This window comes from Cherax quadricarinatus, chromosome 54, assembly GCF_038502225.1.
Source record: "Cherax quadricarinatus isolate ZL_2023a chromosome 54, ASM3850222v1, whole genome shotgun sequence".
NCBI lineage: Eukaryota > Metazoa > Arthropoda > Malacostraca > Decapoda > Parastacidae > Cherax > Cherax quadricarinatus.
In genome coordinates, this window is record NC_091345.1 from 824,175 (window position 1) to 841,366 (window position 17,192).

General features: G+C 40.2%; 1 protein-coding gene across 1 annotated transcript; it reads left to right on the forward strand.

Moving 5' to 3' along the window:
- Positions 1-246: 246 nt before the first annotated feature.
- Positions 247-16,638, forward strand: LOC128699106 (cysteine-rich PDZ-binding protein). The gene is made up of 4 exons (XM_053791624.2): positions 247-266; positions 371-465; positions 10,970-11,086; positions 14,282-16,638. The coding sequence occupies exons 2-4, from the start codon at positions 430-432 to the stop codon at positions 14,429-14,431; spliced, it is 303 nt and encodes a 100-aa protein (XP_053647599.1). The 5' UTR covers positions 247-266; positions 371-429; the 3' UTR covers positions 14,432-16,638.
- The last annotated feature ends 554 nt before the right edge of the window (positions 16,639-17,192 follow it).

Below are 17,192 nucleotides of genomic sequence, written 5' to 3' on the forward strand. Positions count from 1 at the left end.
AGCGCTTCCCCTTAATTATAATAATAATAATAATTGCTTAGTTAATCTTAAGTTAATTTTAAGCCTGCCCATAATGCTCTGCATACAAGGGGCTTTGGGATGTTGCACTTAACCACTGTATTTCCTTGTACTTCTATGTATCATGTTCAAATAAATAAATAAATAAATAAATACTTATCCTGTGGGCGGTAGTCAAACGATTACAGAGGTACATAATGGGTCCAGGGACTGGACCCAAAGTTTTGATAGCTGAACAAGTTACAAAGGTAATGAATCATGTAAGTTAATTTACTTACGTTTCTACATATCGCTCAATAAGACATTAGCTTTGGTAACCCTCAAAACCCTCAACAACAACGTAATCTTTCAGAAACCTCAAAGTTATCTTGGACGACACTGCACGGAGATTAAATTGAGAACTGTGTCATCATGGTGTGTGAAAAGTGCCAGAAGAAGCTGGGCAGTGTAAGTATTGCCTATAATACTGTCCCCATCATGCTGTGTGTACATGAACTATTCCAAGGACCACGATGGAAATAAGTCTCTCTTGGGTTATCCTTGGTAATTTACACTTATGTTGCTATGTATGATAATTTATGTAACTATTTATGTGTACCTGTACCAGAATAAACTTTCTTATCTGTAATAAATAAAAGTAATTTGTGTTATTATTTGTATATTACATATCTGGTAGTTATTTTAGATATGAAGATAGGACGTTCCATAGAGATTAAGATTAGAGGAGTACTGCAGTAGGCCTAATGGCCCATGTTTAGCAGGTTAAGAATGTGGTAAACGACACATGTACAATTTTAGACATTTATTATAGGAAACATTTTGCCCTGAATGGCTAAGCCTGAAGAAGTCATTCATGGTGAAACATTTTCTCTAATCAATGTCCTGTGCGGCAAATAATTCTCTTTCCACATCTTGTTTTATCACCATACTTTTTTTCAGGTTAGGCATGTGAGGAGAATTTATAGTGAAGATTGTAGTAAACAAAAAAAAATGCCAGGTTCAAGTTCCTCCATAGACAGCCACAGTGCTAACAGGTTTGCAGGACCCTATGTCTATCATAAACAATATCACATAAATTATTCTTGTGCTTAGTGACACCCTGCTCTAATAGAAAAACCTTGAAGATAGACTACAAATCACCCAGAACAAAATGGTGACATTCATCCTGGACCTGAGTCTGAGAGAGCATGTTGGCTGGATCTTGAAATCAGAATAAGTAGGTCCCCTGGCTCAGTTTATAGTGTACTCAGCTCACACATTGAGTGCGCGTGATTCAATCCCAAGTACGAGTGGAAACATTGGGCATGTTCCCTTAACTTCCTGCCCCTGTTCACCTAGTAGTAAGTAGGTACCTGGCTGTTAGTCGACTGGTGTGGGTCGCATCCTGGGGGCTGGTAGTATACCTTAGATATGGCTGGGGTTTGAAATGAGTGGAGGTAGGGTAACAGCTCCTAGCATGTAAAATTGATTTGTGCAAAAAAAAAAGCAGTGTCCAGAAAGTTTTTTTTTTTATTTTTGGTCGGCTGATTCCCACCAAGGTAGAGTGGCCAAAAAAAAAAAACTTTCATCATTCACTCCATCACTGTCTTGCCAGAGGGGTGCTTTACACTACAGTTATAAAACTGCAGCATTAATACCCCTCCTTAAGAGTGTAGACAATGTACTTCCCATTTTCAGGACTCAAGTCCGGCCTGCCGGAATCCCTTCATAAATGTTACTTTGCTCACACTCCAACAGCACGTCAGGTATTAAAAACCATTTATCTCCATTCACTCCTATCAAATATGCTCACGCACGCTTGCTGTAAGTCCAAGCTCCTCGCACACAAAACCTTCTTTACCCCGTCCCTCCAACCCTTCCTAGGCCGACCCCTACCCCGCCTTCCCTCCACTACAGATTTATACACTCGAAGTCATTCTGTTTTGTTTCATTCTCTCTACATGTTCGAACCACCTCAACAACCCCTCCTCAGCCCTCTGGATAATAGTTTTGGTAATCCCACACCTTCTCCTAATGTCCAGACTATGAATTCTCTGTATATTCACACCACAAATTGCCCTCAGGCATGACATCTCCACTGCCTCCAGCCTTCTCCTCATTGCAACATTCATCACCCATGCTTCACACCCATACAAGAGTGTTGGTACAACTATACTCTCATACATTCCCCTCTTTGCTTCCACGGACAAAGTTCTTTGTCTCCACAGACTCCTAAGTGCACCACTCACCCTTTTCTCCTCATCAATTATATCTGAATACATTCACCTCCTCCATACTCTCTCCCTCCAGAATGTCTTGTGGCAAATTTTGTTAGAAATTCCCATTAATTCCCTCATATCCTTCAGTGCTTTGCTTCCTGTGTACACACTCAGATCCAATACCAGGCTGGTTTCACAATCACACAACACAAACTTGATACCAAAGCATTTCCTCTTGCTTGGTATATACTGCTTGAACAACAGGCTACCTTAAAACAGGATCAAAGATTCATTGATGACAAAGTGCCTGAAGGGAACTTTTGTTTGAGATACATAAAAACACCCCTTGTCTTATATAACATATCACTTCTATCATGCCTCATCTTGTCTGAGAAATGTAGCATATGTAACAGCAGGATAAATCTATTTATGGTGATGAAATCACTGAACACCAGAGTAAATATAAGGCACTCAGTCAATCAGTACAATGCAATATTGTGCATAAGCATGACTCTGGCAAAGAAGAGACAAGATTTCAACCAAAGTTGTCTTTACATTGGTGTATCTGTGATCATGGCAAAAGCAACGTGCTTGCCATTGCATACTCTGTTTTTATCCCCTCACAATCATTCACAAAAGGGGTTCATCGAAATATACATCAACGAATTCAAGTTCCTGGGCTTTGTTCCTGAAGGTGCAGTTGGGCTGGATTTCACTTCAAGTCTTCAAATTGATGGAGATTGGGCACAAAATGTGCAGCCTCCTGCCAATCCCAGACATGGTCTGGCTGTGTGTAGATAGTGAATACAGCCTTAGGTCATTGGGGTGTGATGTATGAGACACAGCTCCCAGCCAGGGCTGGCACTGGTGCCACCTGCCTCCCTGTCTCACCAGCCACTGCCAAATGTGGTGCCAGCACTGCTTGTGGACTACTACCTAAGTCAATGGATACACCATCATCCTCACTATCACTATGATGCACTATCCCATGATGACCTGCATGGACTTACTTGCCTCTACATTATTTTTCCCAAGTGTTAAGTGGTGGTAGGTGACACTAACAATTAAGCTCAAACCTAAAATAGTGGCTATTGGCACATCCGAGAGCATAACAATATTCGTGCATAGCATACATCAGACACAATTTGGTCTCCTGATGCATGCCATGTCACAAACTGTACAGTTTAAGGGATAAATCATGACTGGTGGCACCTGATGGTTTTAATATGAGTGGTGAGGGTTGGTGTGGCCCTAATAAGCCAAGGCAGATGGCTCTGGTCATTAAGCTGAGGTGGATAGTTGTGGTTTTCAGGCTGAGGTGGATGCTTGTTGTTGTTGCACTGATGTCAATGCAGAGTTATCACTTCATTCATTCATTCATTAGAGATTTGCCGGTACTTCCAGCCCGGGTCTTCTCCAGATGGTCACCCGGCGGTGGCCCCCGGGGCGGGGGTGTCATTCGTCTTCTTCATTCTTCTATCTTCACTCTTGGGCCCTCCGGTTGGAGGGTAACTTCTTCTTCTATCTTGCACTGACTCCCCCAGTGGGGAGTGTCTTCTCGCTTGGGATCTTCAGTGTCACAGTTGGGCAGAGGCAGAAAGCAGGGTCCCATTGGAGCCACACCCCAGCTTTAGCAGACAGCAAAGTGCTGGGGAAACTTGTCTTGATGGTAGTGCTAGAGGGGGGTACCCTCTGCACCAGTCTGATTCGGAGGTATCAGCCTGTTCTTCAGTGCTTCGTGGTCGATTCCAGCGTTGCTGAGGGCGGTGTAGATACGGTTGGCAAAGCATTCCAAGTTGGGTGACAAAATGTCGTTGATGTCTTGCTCACATTCTGGAGTTCGCATTGAGTGCTTCTTCTGTTTGGTTGTGCAGTGTCCACCACCACTCTTACCCTTGGCTTCTTGTTGCCGTGGGGGATTGGTGGTGGCCTAGGGAGCTGCAGCTCTTAGTTCTTGAGTTTTGGCAGTCTTGACCTTGGCTCCTTGTTGTGGTGGAGCAGTAGTAGCGGTATGGGTAGTTGCAGCCCTTGGTTCTTGAGTTTTAGCTTTCTTGGCTGGCGGTTGAAGTGTCCGAGGCAAGGCCTCGGCTTGGATAGTTGCGGTGGCGGTGGAGGCAGGCAGTGGTGGACTCTCATTGGTGGGATTTGCCGACGTATCAGTGGTCTCAGATTGGTCCATCTCTATGTCGAGTGGAGGTTGTGTCAGTGGTGGAACAGCAGTTATGCTGGCAATATTTGCAGTGGTTTGTAGGATCTTAGTGGAAGGTGGTGATGCAGGGAATGTGAGTCCAGGCATGTTGTTTAGTTTGAATACTTCGTTGATGGTGGTGTTGAAGGAGCCAGGCTCAGCTGCATTCTGTACATGAGCATACATGATGCAACATAGGATCTTGGTGGGATCGGCAGCAGGTGCTGTGAGGAAAGTGGTAGGAGCAGCTTGTGTGGCTTGTAGTATCTTGGTAGTGTCTGCTTGAATCTTGGCAATAGCAGAATATGTGGGTGCGTGTGGTTTGGACTTCTTTTGTTGTTGTTGTTTCTTGAGTATGTCCCTTCTGATAGGACACCTGGCAGCAAGAGTATGGTGGTCATCCTTGCAGTTCAAGCATTTTGGTGGGGAAGCAGTAGTGCAATTCTTGAAGTCATGGCCCTCGAGGCCACAGGTGGAGCAGTAATTCTTGTCTTTGGCAGGGCAGTTTTTGGTGATATGCTGGTATGAGTAACAGTTATAGCACTGTGGGATTTGTTGGTATTTTTCTGCTTCGATGAAGGCTGGATTGATATGGAAGTAGTGTATAGCCAGGCCCTCAGCGAGGGCTCTGGCTGCCATGTTGATGTCACTGAAGGTGACCTTCAGCATGGAGGAGGCGTTGGGTATTTTATTTTATTTATTTTATTATCACACTGGCCGATTCCCACCAAGGCAGGGTGGCCCGAAAAAGAAAAACTTTCACCATCATTCACTTCATCACTGTCTTGCCAGAAGGGTGCTTTACACTACAGTTTTTAAACTGCAACATTAACACCCCTCCTTCAGAGTGCAGGCACTGTACTTCCCATCTCCAGGACTCAAGTCCGGCCTGCCAGTTTCCCTGAACCCCTTCATAAATGTTACTTTGCTCACACTCCAACAGCACGTCAAGTATTAAAAACCATTTGTCTCCATTCACTCCTATCAAACACGCTCACGCATGCCTGCTGGAAGTCCAAGCCCCTCGCACACAAAACCTCCTTTACCCCCTCCAACCTTTCCTAGGCCGACCCCTACCCCGCCTTCCTTCCACTACAGACTGATACACTCTTGAAGTCACTCTGTTTCGCTCCATTCTCTCTACATGTCCGAACCACCTCAACAACCCTTCCTCAGCCCTCTGGACAACAGTTTTGGTAATCCCGCACCTCCTCCTAACTTCCAAACTACGAATTCTCTGCATTGTATTCACACCACACATTGCCCTCAGACATGACATCTCCACTGCCTCCAGCCTTCTCCTCGCTGCAACATTCATCACTCATGCTTCACACCCATATAAGAGTGTTGGTAAAACTATACTCTCATACATTCCCCTCTTTGCCTCCAAGGACAAAGTTCTTTGTCTCCACAGACTCCTAAGTGCACCACTCACCCTTTTCCCCTCATCAATTCTATGATTCACCTCATCTTTCATAGACCCATCCGCTGACACGTCCACTCCCAAATATCTGAATACATTCACCTCCTCCATACTCTCTCCCTCCAATCTGATATCCAATCTTTCATCACCTAATCTTTTTGTTATCCTCATAACCTTACTCTTTCCTGTATTCACTTTTAATTTTCTTCTTTTGCACACCCTACCAAATTCATCCACCAATCTCTGCAACTTCTCTTCAGAATCTCCCAAGAGCACAGTGTCATCAGCAAAGAGGAACTGTGACAACTCCCACTTTATGTGTGATCCACGCCTTTTGCCAAGACCCTCGCATTTACTTCTCTTACAACCCCATCTATAAATATATTAAACAACCACGGTGACATCACACATCCTTGTCTAAGGCCTACTTTTACTGGGAAATAATTTCCCTCTTTCCTACATACTCTAACTTGAGCCTCACTATCCTCGTAAAAACTCTTCACTGCTTTCAGTAACCTACCTCCTACACCATACACCTGCAACATCTGCCACATTGCCTCCCTATCCACCCTGTCATACGCCTTTTCCAAATCCATAAATGCCACAAAGACCTCTTTAGCCTTATCTAAATACTGTTCACTTATATGCTTCACTGTAAACACCTGGGCCACACACCCCCTACCTTTCCTAAAGCCACCTTGTTCATCTGCTATCCTATTCTCTGTCTTACTCTTAATTCTTTCAATAATAACTCTACCATACACTTTACCAGGTATACTCAACAGACTTATCCCCCTATAATTTTTGCATTCTCTTTTGTCCCCTTTGCCTTTATACAAAGGAACTATGCATGCTCTATGCCAATCCCTAAGTACCTTACCCTCTTCCATACATTTATTAAATAATTGCACCAACCACTCCAAAACTATATCCCCACCTGCTTTTAACATTTCTATCTTTATCCCATCAATCCCGGCTGCCTTACCCCCTTTCATTTTACCTACTGCCTCACGAACTTCCCCCACACTCACAACTGGCTCTTCCTCACTCCTACAAGATGTTATTTCTCCTTGCCCTATACACGAAATCACAGCTTCCCTATCTTCATCAACATTTAACAATTCCTCAAAATATTCCCTCCATCTTCCCAATACCTCTAACTCTCCATTTAATAATTCTCCTCTTCTATTTTTAACTGACAAATCCATTTGTTCTCTAGGCTTCCTTAACTTGTTAATCTCACTCCAAAACTTTTTCTTATTTTCAACAAAATTTGTTGATAACATCTCACCCACTCTCATTTGCTCTCTTTTTACATTGCTTCACCACTCTCTTAACCTCTCTCTTTTTCTCCATATACTCTTCCCTCCTTGCGTTGGGTATCTTGGTAAGAAATTCCACCTTGGCCCAGGGATTCTTTGCTTCAGTGGACAACTTGATCTCTTCAGTATTCTGTGTAGTGATGAGTCTGTCAAGTCTCTTGAGGAACACAGTTCTTCTGGCCCTCAGTGCTGGGGAATTCAGAACAGAGAATCCATGATCTTGTAGAGTGGACATAGCAGTAGTGGTGAGCAGTTTCTCGGCCTCGGTGTCGTCAGTACAAATGACAATGAAGGCTTCTTTGAGTGATAAAATCACATTGCACTTAACCTGCAATCTGCCACTAACGACAGATGCAAGTGCTAGCTTAGTTGAGTCGTTGATTGTTCCACTCGCTGGTTAGATCTTTACTCTATTAGAGTAATACATCATGAGTAAGCAGTGTTCCCCTCCCCAACGGGGATCGTAGGGATGTCTAAAATATTCTCATGTGCTCACGGTAGAGGCGTCGTTGATTGGTCAACATGGTGACCAATCACAGAGGCGCTCAGGCCGCGGCTAGCTCGCCAGCCGGTTTTCAAATGTACCCATTCTTTATTCATTCATTTATTCATTCTTTATTCATTTATTTATTCAGAAGTGTTGCTGATATACCATTTTTTCTCATTTTTATATTATTTTATATAAGTTTTATGTTCTCATAATTACAATTTGTTGTAGTTCTTGTCATTTCATAACCAATCTTTGTTCTCACACTAATATTAGGTACTGAAATTGTACTCAAATTGTCACAAACACATTGACAGGTGGACATTTACACCTGCCTTGGTCATTTACTATTGTCTAGGAATATATACACAGTATTTATAGGTCCCAGCTATGTTCTGGATACACAGGAGTATAGAAGAAAAAGGAAGGAGGAGGAGGAAGAAGGAAGAAATTCCTTTGAAGCAATGTGTAAGACAAGTGTTCATGGGGCAATGAAAGGAAGGAAAAACTGAGCGATGTGCACTGAGCTAAAATCATGTGGTACGTGTCCAGATGCAGTAACCTGTGTGGGGTCTGATTGTGTACACAATCTCATTATCCCTCACACCTTATCTTGCTAAGACAATGGAATTACCTAATGTGTAATGGGAGGTCTCAGGCCTGCCTGCTGTGGCACTTCTTAATGGAAATGTTCGTCACAAGTGGAAATGAATTCCATTCCAATAAGCCTTAATGAAAATGGGTGCTCTTTTGTTGGAAATGGAAAATTAAATTTGAATCACAGAATATTGAAAACTTGAGCTATGATCATGCAGCTTAAGGTTCTCTGTTTTTATTCTTTTAGATAAATTATGTTGTGTATATTATAGACCAGTTTAAACTTCTTTAATTTTACTGTGGAACCTCAAATTTCAAACTTAATCTGTTCCAGGAGCTAGTTGTAAATTTGAAAAGTTTGAAAAGCGAAGCAGTATTTCCCATAAGAAATAATGGAAATACAATTAATCCGTTCCAGAAACCCAAAAATATTCACAAAAAAATACATTTTATAGATAGTATTACATTATAATTTTACATACACAAAACAAATATAGTGTACAATTATTAATAAATTTTAATAAACATACAAAATAACATTTTTACTTACCTTTATTGAAGATTAGTGATGGCATCTGGAAGATAGGGAGGAGGAGAGAGGGAGTTGGGGTTCGTGTTTGGAAGGGGAATCCCCCTCCATAAGGACTTTAGGTATCAAAACCCTCTCTGGGATTACTTCCCTTCTGTCTTTTAATGCCACTAGGACCACTCTCATACTTCTGTATTATTTCCTTCTTCACATCTGTGGTGTTTCTCACTTTCTTTACCATAGGGGTACCACTAGCAAGTTTCTTTGGGCCCATGGTAGCTTATTTCACAGTCCCACAAGCACTAAACACAATGAATTAATCGTAAAATGTTTGAATGAGACCACAGGTTAGTGTTCACTCAAGCATCAGCAAAGCCAGACTGGCTCACAGAACCTGCGTGGGGACGCGGACAGAGAGGGCTGGCAGACAGGTTCGGTACCTGGCGATTCAAAAAAAGGGGCGAGTTCGATAATGGTGACAGAGTTGGTTCGAAAAAAGCGGTTGATTTTCGAAGAGTTCGATAAGCGATACGTTCGAGATTTGAGGTTCCACTGTACTTAAAATCAGTGATATATATTTTTTCATTATGTTAAGATTGGTTTTCACAGATTTATGGCAAAAACAAATTTCTATGCCATCTACTAATATAGAACTATGAAGCAAGACTCAAGGCTATATAAGATGTGGCAGCTCTAAACCTGCCCAAGAACAAAAGCAACAAATGCACAATCAAGATCATATGATACACTCACTGCACAATATTATAAATTAAAATACTGTATAGTAAAATGTGACAAGAAAGAATTGTAGCCCTCCTTAAATTCCTTGTTCTTCCTGCTTCTTGTCTCAGAAATGTATGGTTATTGTTTGTGGCTTTACTGGGTCACAGTTTTGATAAGGAAATTTCCTTTTGCTTGTGATCAACTAATGTTTCCCATACCTATGGTATGGTGCATGTCTACATATGGGTGGGTGTTTACAAATGAGCCAAGTAAGGGCTCACAATCATGCCCAATTTCAGGCAAAAATGTTAGTTTCTTTAGACTTTATGGCATGAACAGCTCAATCTTTTTCATGATTTCTTGACTTTGAAAATAATTTCAGTAGCAGTATGTTAAAAATGTTGAATGTCTATGCATGAAATGTGAATTTATACTGTACCTGCTACACTCACCACACTGGCTGTGGTGTTCCTTCACCCAACCCTTCCACAAGTACCTGCTACCCTAATACCAGAAACCATTCAAAGATACAGTAGATGTAAATGGAAAACAACTCAAAATTTTATTTTAGTTATTCATTTCATGCAGTAATGTTACACTGTATTGTGAATTGTATGTGCATTAACTGTGAATACCTCCCTCACTTGTACTTGGGTAGTCTGTGGTTACCTCCCTCACTTGTACCTGGGTAGTCTGTGGATACCTCCCTCACTGTACCTGGGTAGTCTGTGGATACCTCACTTGTACTTGGTAGCCTGTGGATACCTCCCTCACTTGTACCTACATAGTCTGTGGATACCTCCCTCACTTGTACATGGGTAGTCTGTGGATACCTCCCTCACTTGTACCTGTCTAGTCTGTGGATACCTCACTTGCTTGCACCTGGATGAACTCTGGATACCTCCCTCACTTGTACTTGGACAAACTCTGGATACCTCCCTCACTTGTACCTGGACAAACTCTGGATACCTCCCTCACTTGTACCTGGACAAACTCTGGATACCTCCCTCACTTGTACCTGGACAAACTCTGGATACCTCCCTCACTTGTACCTGGACAAACTCTGGATACCTCCCTCACTTGCACCTGGACAAACTCTGGATACCTCCCTCACTTGCACCTGGACAAACTCTGGATACCTCCCCCACTTGTACCTGGATAAACAATGGATACCTCCCTCACTTGTACTTGGATAAACTATGGATACCTCCCTCAACTGATATAATGCTGTTAACACTCATTTTGTTTTCATTTACTGTACTTTACATTTTATTTTTATAAAATTAGAATATTATTGTTGGATTTACATGATGTCTTGCAAACAGTAGTGATGAAGACAGACATTACAGATTAAGCTTTTACTGAAGAAGACGTTTGACTCTGTGTACAGCTTTAACAAGTCATGAAGCTTGCTGAACAATGTCTATCATTTCTTCATCTTTGTGGATTTCATTATTGATTACTATAATGTAACAATCTTTCAGGTTATCACTCCGGACACTTGGAAAGATGGTGCTCGCAACACCACTGAGAGTGGAGGACGAAAGATAAATGAGAACAAACTTCTCACTAGCAAAAAGAATCGTTTCAACCCATATACAGTAAGTACTATAGTAGGAGTAATCACCATCTTATGGTTTTATAAGTATTAGTGTAATAATCCATATTACTACTGCTATATACATATATAATTTCTACCAGTTTGTACCAAATTTTAGTACAGAAGAATCTCAGTATAACAAGCCTTGAAATAGTGGATTTTTAGAGTAATAGACAAAATGTGTTGGGTAGAATGTGCTTCTAACTCCTTTATTTTTAATATTTATTGCAATATACAGTGGAACCTCGGTTTTCGTCATTAATTCATTCCAGAAAGTCTGACGAAAACTGAATTTGACACAACCTGAAGCAATATTTCCCTTAAGAAATAATGTAAATGCAATTAATTCGTTCCAGACACCCAAAAGTATTAACAAAAAATACATTTTATAGAGAATAACTACAGTAGGGCCCCCTTTATGGAGTTTTGCCTTACGGTGTTCCGCTAATACGGCGATTTCAAATTATGACCAAAACTTTCTATACGGCAAGTGGTCTTTCAAATGCAGCATGCGCCACCCGGTTTGTTTACATTCTCTGCGAGCACATCTCTCTATTATATAATAATAATCACTCTTGGGCACATTAAATGTCTTATTTTACGTTAATGTAGACATTTTCATTAATCCGTCTATGATATTTTCTTCAAAATTATATAAGAATCATATTACATAGTACAGTGGACCCCCGCATAACGATTACCTCCGAATGTGACCAATTATGTGAGTGTATTTATGTAAGTGCGTTTGTACGTGTATGTTTGGGGGTCTGAAATGGACTAATCTACTTCACAATATTTCTTATGGGAACAAATTCGGTCAGTACTGGCACCTGAACATACTTCTGGAGTGAAAAAATATCGTTAACCGGGGGTCCACTGTATATAAACATTTTACGTTGATATACTATGGAGGTGTGGTAGCCGGGCAGAGGGAAAACATTACGTCACTCCCTTAATACATAATGCCTTTGTTTACAATTCTCGGCATGAATTATTCATTACTTCTCCCTTTGTTTATGATGGCATCTAAAGGTAGTTGATGGAAGCGATTAAACTCAGTGAACATGGTATGTCGATGGTAATAATATGGCTCCGGGCCACATTAAATTCATGCAGCTATGTAGGTAGGTGTAGGTATGTAGCCAAGGCGGATTACATACCTACATTATTATTATAACTGATAATTATACTTTTGTGTACCTGTACCTAAGTAAACTTACACACTGTGCTGGCATGCAGGTAGTCATTAAAATTACTAAGAGTGTCTTATTAGTCTTGAAGATGCCATATTAATAATGATAATAATAATAACAATAATAATCACTCTGAGGCGCATTAAACATCATATAAAACGTTAATGTAGACATTTTGCTTAACCCGTAAACGGTCCAAACGTACATATACGTTTTCTCAACATTTGAAAGTATGTAAAAAAAGTAGATCTTCTTTTTGTTTTTTACATTTGAAAATGTGTAAAAAACCTTCATCTACTTTTTTTTTTGTTATATTTGAAAATATGTAAAAAAAACGTAGATCTACTTTTGTAGCACTACACATGTGAACGTAGATCTGCTTGGACCGTTTACGGGTTAATCCATCTAAATACACCCCACAATAGAATAAATTAATATAAATATGAGATGTGGTACCCAGGTAACTTGCAGGACTTGTGGTAGCCAGGCAAATTGTAGGACTTGTGGTAGCCAGGCAAATTGTAGTCCAACATCAGAGAAAATGTATACAGTATAATATTACTGGGGGGTAGCTAGAAAATTATTCCTTTCGTATGCCTTCACTCAGGGTGTCATTTCTTCTAAAAATGGTGTTATATTTGAATGGGAGTGTTTTTCTTTATTTATTGTATCAACGTGGAGACAACTTGTACACAATGTAAAGTGACGAAAACCAGACGCGTTCGCCTGGTTTGTTTAAATTTAGTGTGGGTGGGGTGGGGTGTTGAGGGTTGCCCTTCCTGACTACCCATACTTCCCACCATGACTTCCTACAAATAAAACTCACCTCTCACCCTACATTAAAACTACAAATATTTTAAGGTGATTAATGAGTGTACTGTATATGCATTTTATTGCTCTAGGGAGCGTAATGTCGTAATAGGTGGGAGTGGCCAGGCAGGATGCCATACCTCCCACACGACTTTCTACAAATAAATACTTTTCACCTCTCACCTACTAGACTTAAACACTTAAACCTTTTCTTGCCACTTTCAGCAACACTTGTATGCCTACTGGGTGCCACGATTGCTTAGCAGATACAAGATATGGCAATAAAAGACCTAAACTCAATCCACAACATAATAATAAACACAGCTACCTCCTAGCTGTGTTGGGGAAGTATCTCGCGGGCAATGCTCCAAATTTTTTCCCCTCTTGCAAACCCAACTATGTTAACTTAATTTTACGAAGTGTTGTATAAAATTGTGCTGCAATTTTTCAGTAGTGAAGTAACCAAAATCTTCCCTGAAAACACACAGTTAATGCTGATGACAGCAAGACCACTGAGGCTGCCTTGTGTCATGGTTAGCCTCAGATAAGTCTTGATGAGCTTGTGCTTGGGAAAGCTCCTCTCTGCTTGAGTTGCTGTCACTGGATGGGTGACAGTAACCCTGAGTGTGACCCAGAAGTTAGGTAAGATCTTTGTGAGCTCCTTTCATGTATAAAAGTCAGCAGCTCAGGAGCTCTAATGCTTGTAAATGGCATTTCATGCAAATTTATCAACTCTTGTGCAAGCCTCTCATCATCTAGATCAGTTTATCATCCTAAGCTGAAATTGATTAAGCCACAAAGCCTGTTCTGTAAATTCTGAAGGCTGTTTCAGTGTTCCATAGGAAATTGACAGTACAGTACACCCACCTGTGCTGAGGAAGATTGATAGTACAGTACATCCACATGTGCTGAGGGAGATTGACAATACATCTACCAGTGCTGAGGGATATTGCATCAGTTTGCTGACTTGCTAGATGCAGCTTAGGATGTTATACCACACCACACTGCAGAACAAGAATCAATGTCATCCTTCCTACCAGCTGGTCCCCTAAGCAGCCATCAACATCTCTTAAACCCAGGAATACCACTGCATATGTGTACTTAGTTGATAAAATGATTTTAATTTATTTTATTGAATATTTTACCCTGTGAAAAATTAATAATTGCTGTATTGACTTCCTCTCCTTTTTCAGACTAAATTTGTGGAATGCCGAATATGCCGAACAAAGGTTCACCAGGCCGGTTCAAACTTCTGTCAGGGTTGTGCTTATAAGAAGGGCATCTGTGCTATGTGCGGCAAAAAAATAATCGACACCAAGAGTTACTGTCAATCATCAGCTTAAAATGTTCAGTGAATGCTTAAGTGTGTGTCTGAAGTGAATGAACTTAGATTCATATCAGTAGTTTCAGAATATAAATATAAATAAAGCAACTTTGATAGATCAATGAATATAGTGCTAATTTTTATTGCTGCCTATAATCAATACAGAAATGTTACATATCACCAGGTGTTGTAAATATTAAATCAGCAGCACCAGAGTGCTTGGGTAATGTCGGTTGTGTTGAATCAGCCTTACATAACACAAATTTTAAACTGATGAATTTTTCATCATCCAGCAATTCAAAATTCATCAGTATTTTGGTACTTTTGTTAAGAAAACCCAGAAACCTGATTAATGATCTAGTTGTTGCCAGATGTGATGTTTTTTCATGAGAGATTCTCTATAACATACATAACTCAATACTGACATCAAGTAACATCAGTCCCAGCACTGAACTTGAAAAAATTTACTCAAGACATTTGAGATACATATAACATCTGTTAGCAGCTCTATAATCAGCTCTGTTTAGCTCTAATGATTCAGTAACTAGTTATAGGTAGAGGCAGACATCATACATTCTGTGTGATTAACATAATTTTGGTAAATTAAGATCGTTGTGTCAGGCCTACCGCAGCCAGCCACTGCCATCACACGACTATCTTTTCAAATTTAGATTTTTTTATTTCTTTTATGCAGTACAGTGGAACCTCAAAAATCGAACTTAATCTGTTCCAGGAGCTAGTTCTAAATTCGAAAAGTCTGAAATTCGAAGCAATATTTCCCATAAGAAATAAAGGAAATACAATTAAACCGTTCCAGAAACCCAAAAATATTCACACAAAAAATACATTTTATAGAGATTAATTACAGTTTTACATACAATAAATACTATAGTTTTTAATTATGTAGAGTAATACATATAAAATAACATTTTTACTTTACTGAAGATTGGTGATGGCATCTGGAAGATAGGGAGGAGGAGAGAGAGAGTTAGGGTTAGTGTTTGGAAGGAGAATCCCCCTCCATGAGGACTTCAGGTAAAGCCCTCTCTGGGGTTACTTCCTTTCTCTGTCTTTTAATGCCACTAGGACCAGCTTGAGAGTCACTGGACCCCTGTCTCACACAATAACTGTCCACAGTCCTCTGTTTCTGGCACCTCTTTAACATTTCCCTAAAATGGGATATGGTTCTGTTGCTGAACTTGTTGCAAAGATGGCTTGTTTCAGCTTGCTCAGGGTGGTACTTCTGCACAAACATTTGGACATCATTCCACTTGGCACAAATCTCCTTAATCTTTGAAGAAGGCACCTCATCCACTCCCTATATTAACACCTTTCGCAACATCAGCTTCCTTGATTTGTTCTTTCTTTGACAGGATAGAACTGATGGTCGACATGTTTTTCCCATACATCCTGGCAAGCTCAACAAGTCTCACACCACTCATACTTCTGTATTATTTCCTTCTTCACATCTATGGTGTTTCTCACTTTCTTTACCACAGGGGTACCACTAGCAAGTTTCTTTGGGCCCATGGCAGCTTATTTCACAGTCCCACAAGCACTAAACACAACGAAATAATCGTAAAATGCATGAATGAGAGTGCAGGTTAGTGTTCACTCAAGCATAAACAAAGCTAGACTGCTCACGGCGCCTGCACGGGGACGCAGATGGAGCGGGCCGGCAGACAGGTCCCATACCCGGCGGTCCAAAAATAGGGCCGCGTTTGATAATAGGGACACAGTTTGTCCGAAAAAATGGTCCTATTTTCGAAACGTTCGATATGTGACACGTTTGATTTTTGAGGTTCCACTATATATAGATAATATAGTTTACATTTAATAAAATATTGTTAGGCACAAAAGAAAGCCACTAACATACAGTGTATTTTGGGTAAACTAATCCTCATGCTTAACACTATTACAGTACTACCTTCTGTATCACACTCTCCAACCCTTAGAAGTGTACTGTAGAATTACAGTTATTATTATAGAATTACAGTTATTATAGAACTACAGCTATTACAGAATTACAATTATAGAATTACAGTAAATATTATAGAATTAGTTATTATTACAGAATTACAGTATTGTTATAGAATTAGTTATTATTATAGAATTACAGTGTAATGTTTGCAATAGTCACAAACACATGTTGCCAAGCAAATAAATGATTTGTAAACAGGCTTGTTGAAATATGCAGGAAGTGCAAAGTAAATATTTTTTTGAAAATTGTGTTTCATTGGTCTCTCTTGGGTAAAAAAAAAAAATTATTTTATTAAAATGCATTCCATTATTTTTCACTTTTTTCATTATTAAAAATGACCATAAATTTACTATACATCATGCGAGAGGTTTTCCAGAATAATCTTTAGGCAGATATACATTTTCTACTGTTACCAAAATTACATGGACAGTATAAGACACAGGATGGTTTCTGGGTCCTGGTCTCAGGCTGGGCCATGGGGGAGTTGACCCCCGAAGCCCTCTTCAGGTTTCCAGGTATTATATGACAGAAAATGCTTTAATCCTCAATTAATCCTTTTAGTTTCAGTTATGTAGATCTACATTAGTGGGATCAGTATCACTGGCATAGATCTTCGTATAATTTATAATGCCCTCAAATTTGCTGTGAGCAGCAAATTTTGGTCTGGGCATGAGGAAATGGGTTCTGTACAGTTCGGGTGCATAGTATTAAGGAAATCCTGCCCCACAGTTCATGACAGGAACAGCTTACCTCTGAACTTGTGTTCTGGGTTAAAATAACACTTATGGGGTGTTCTAGG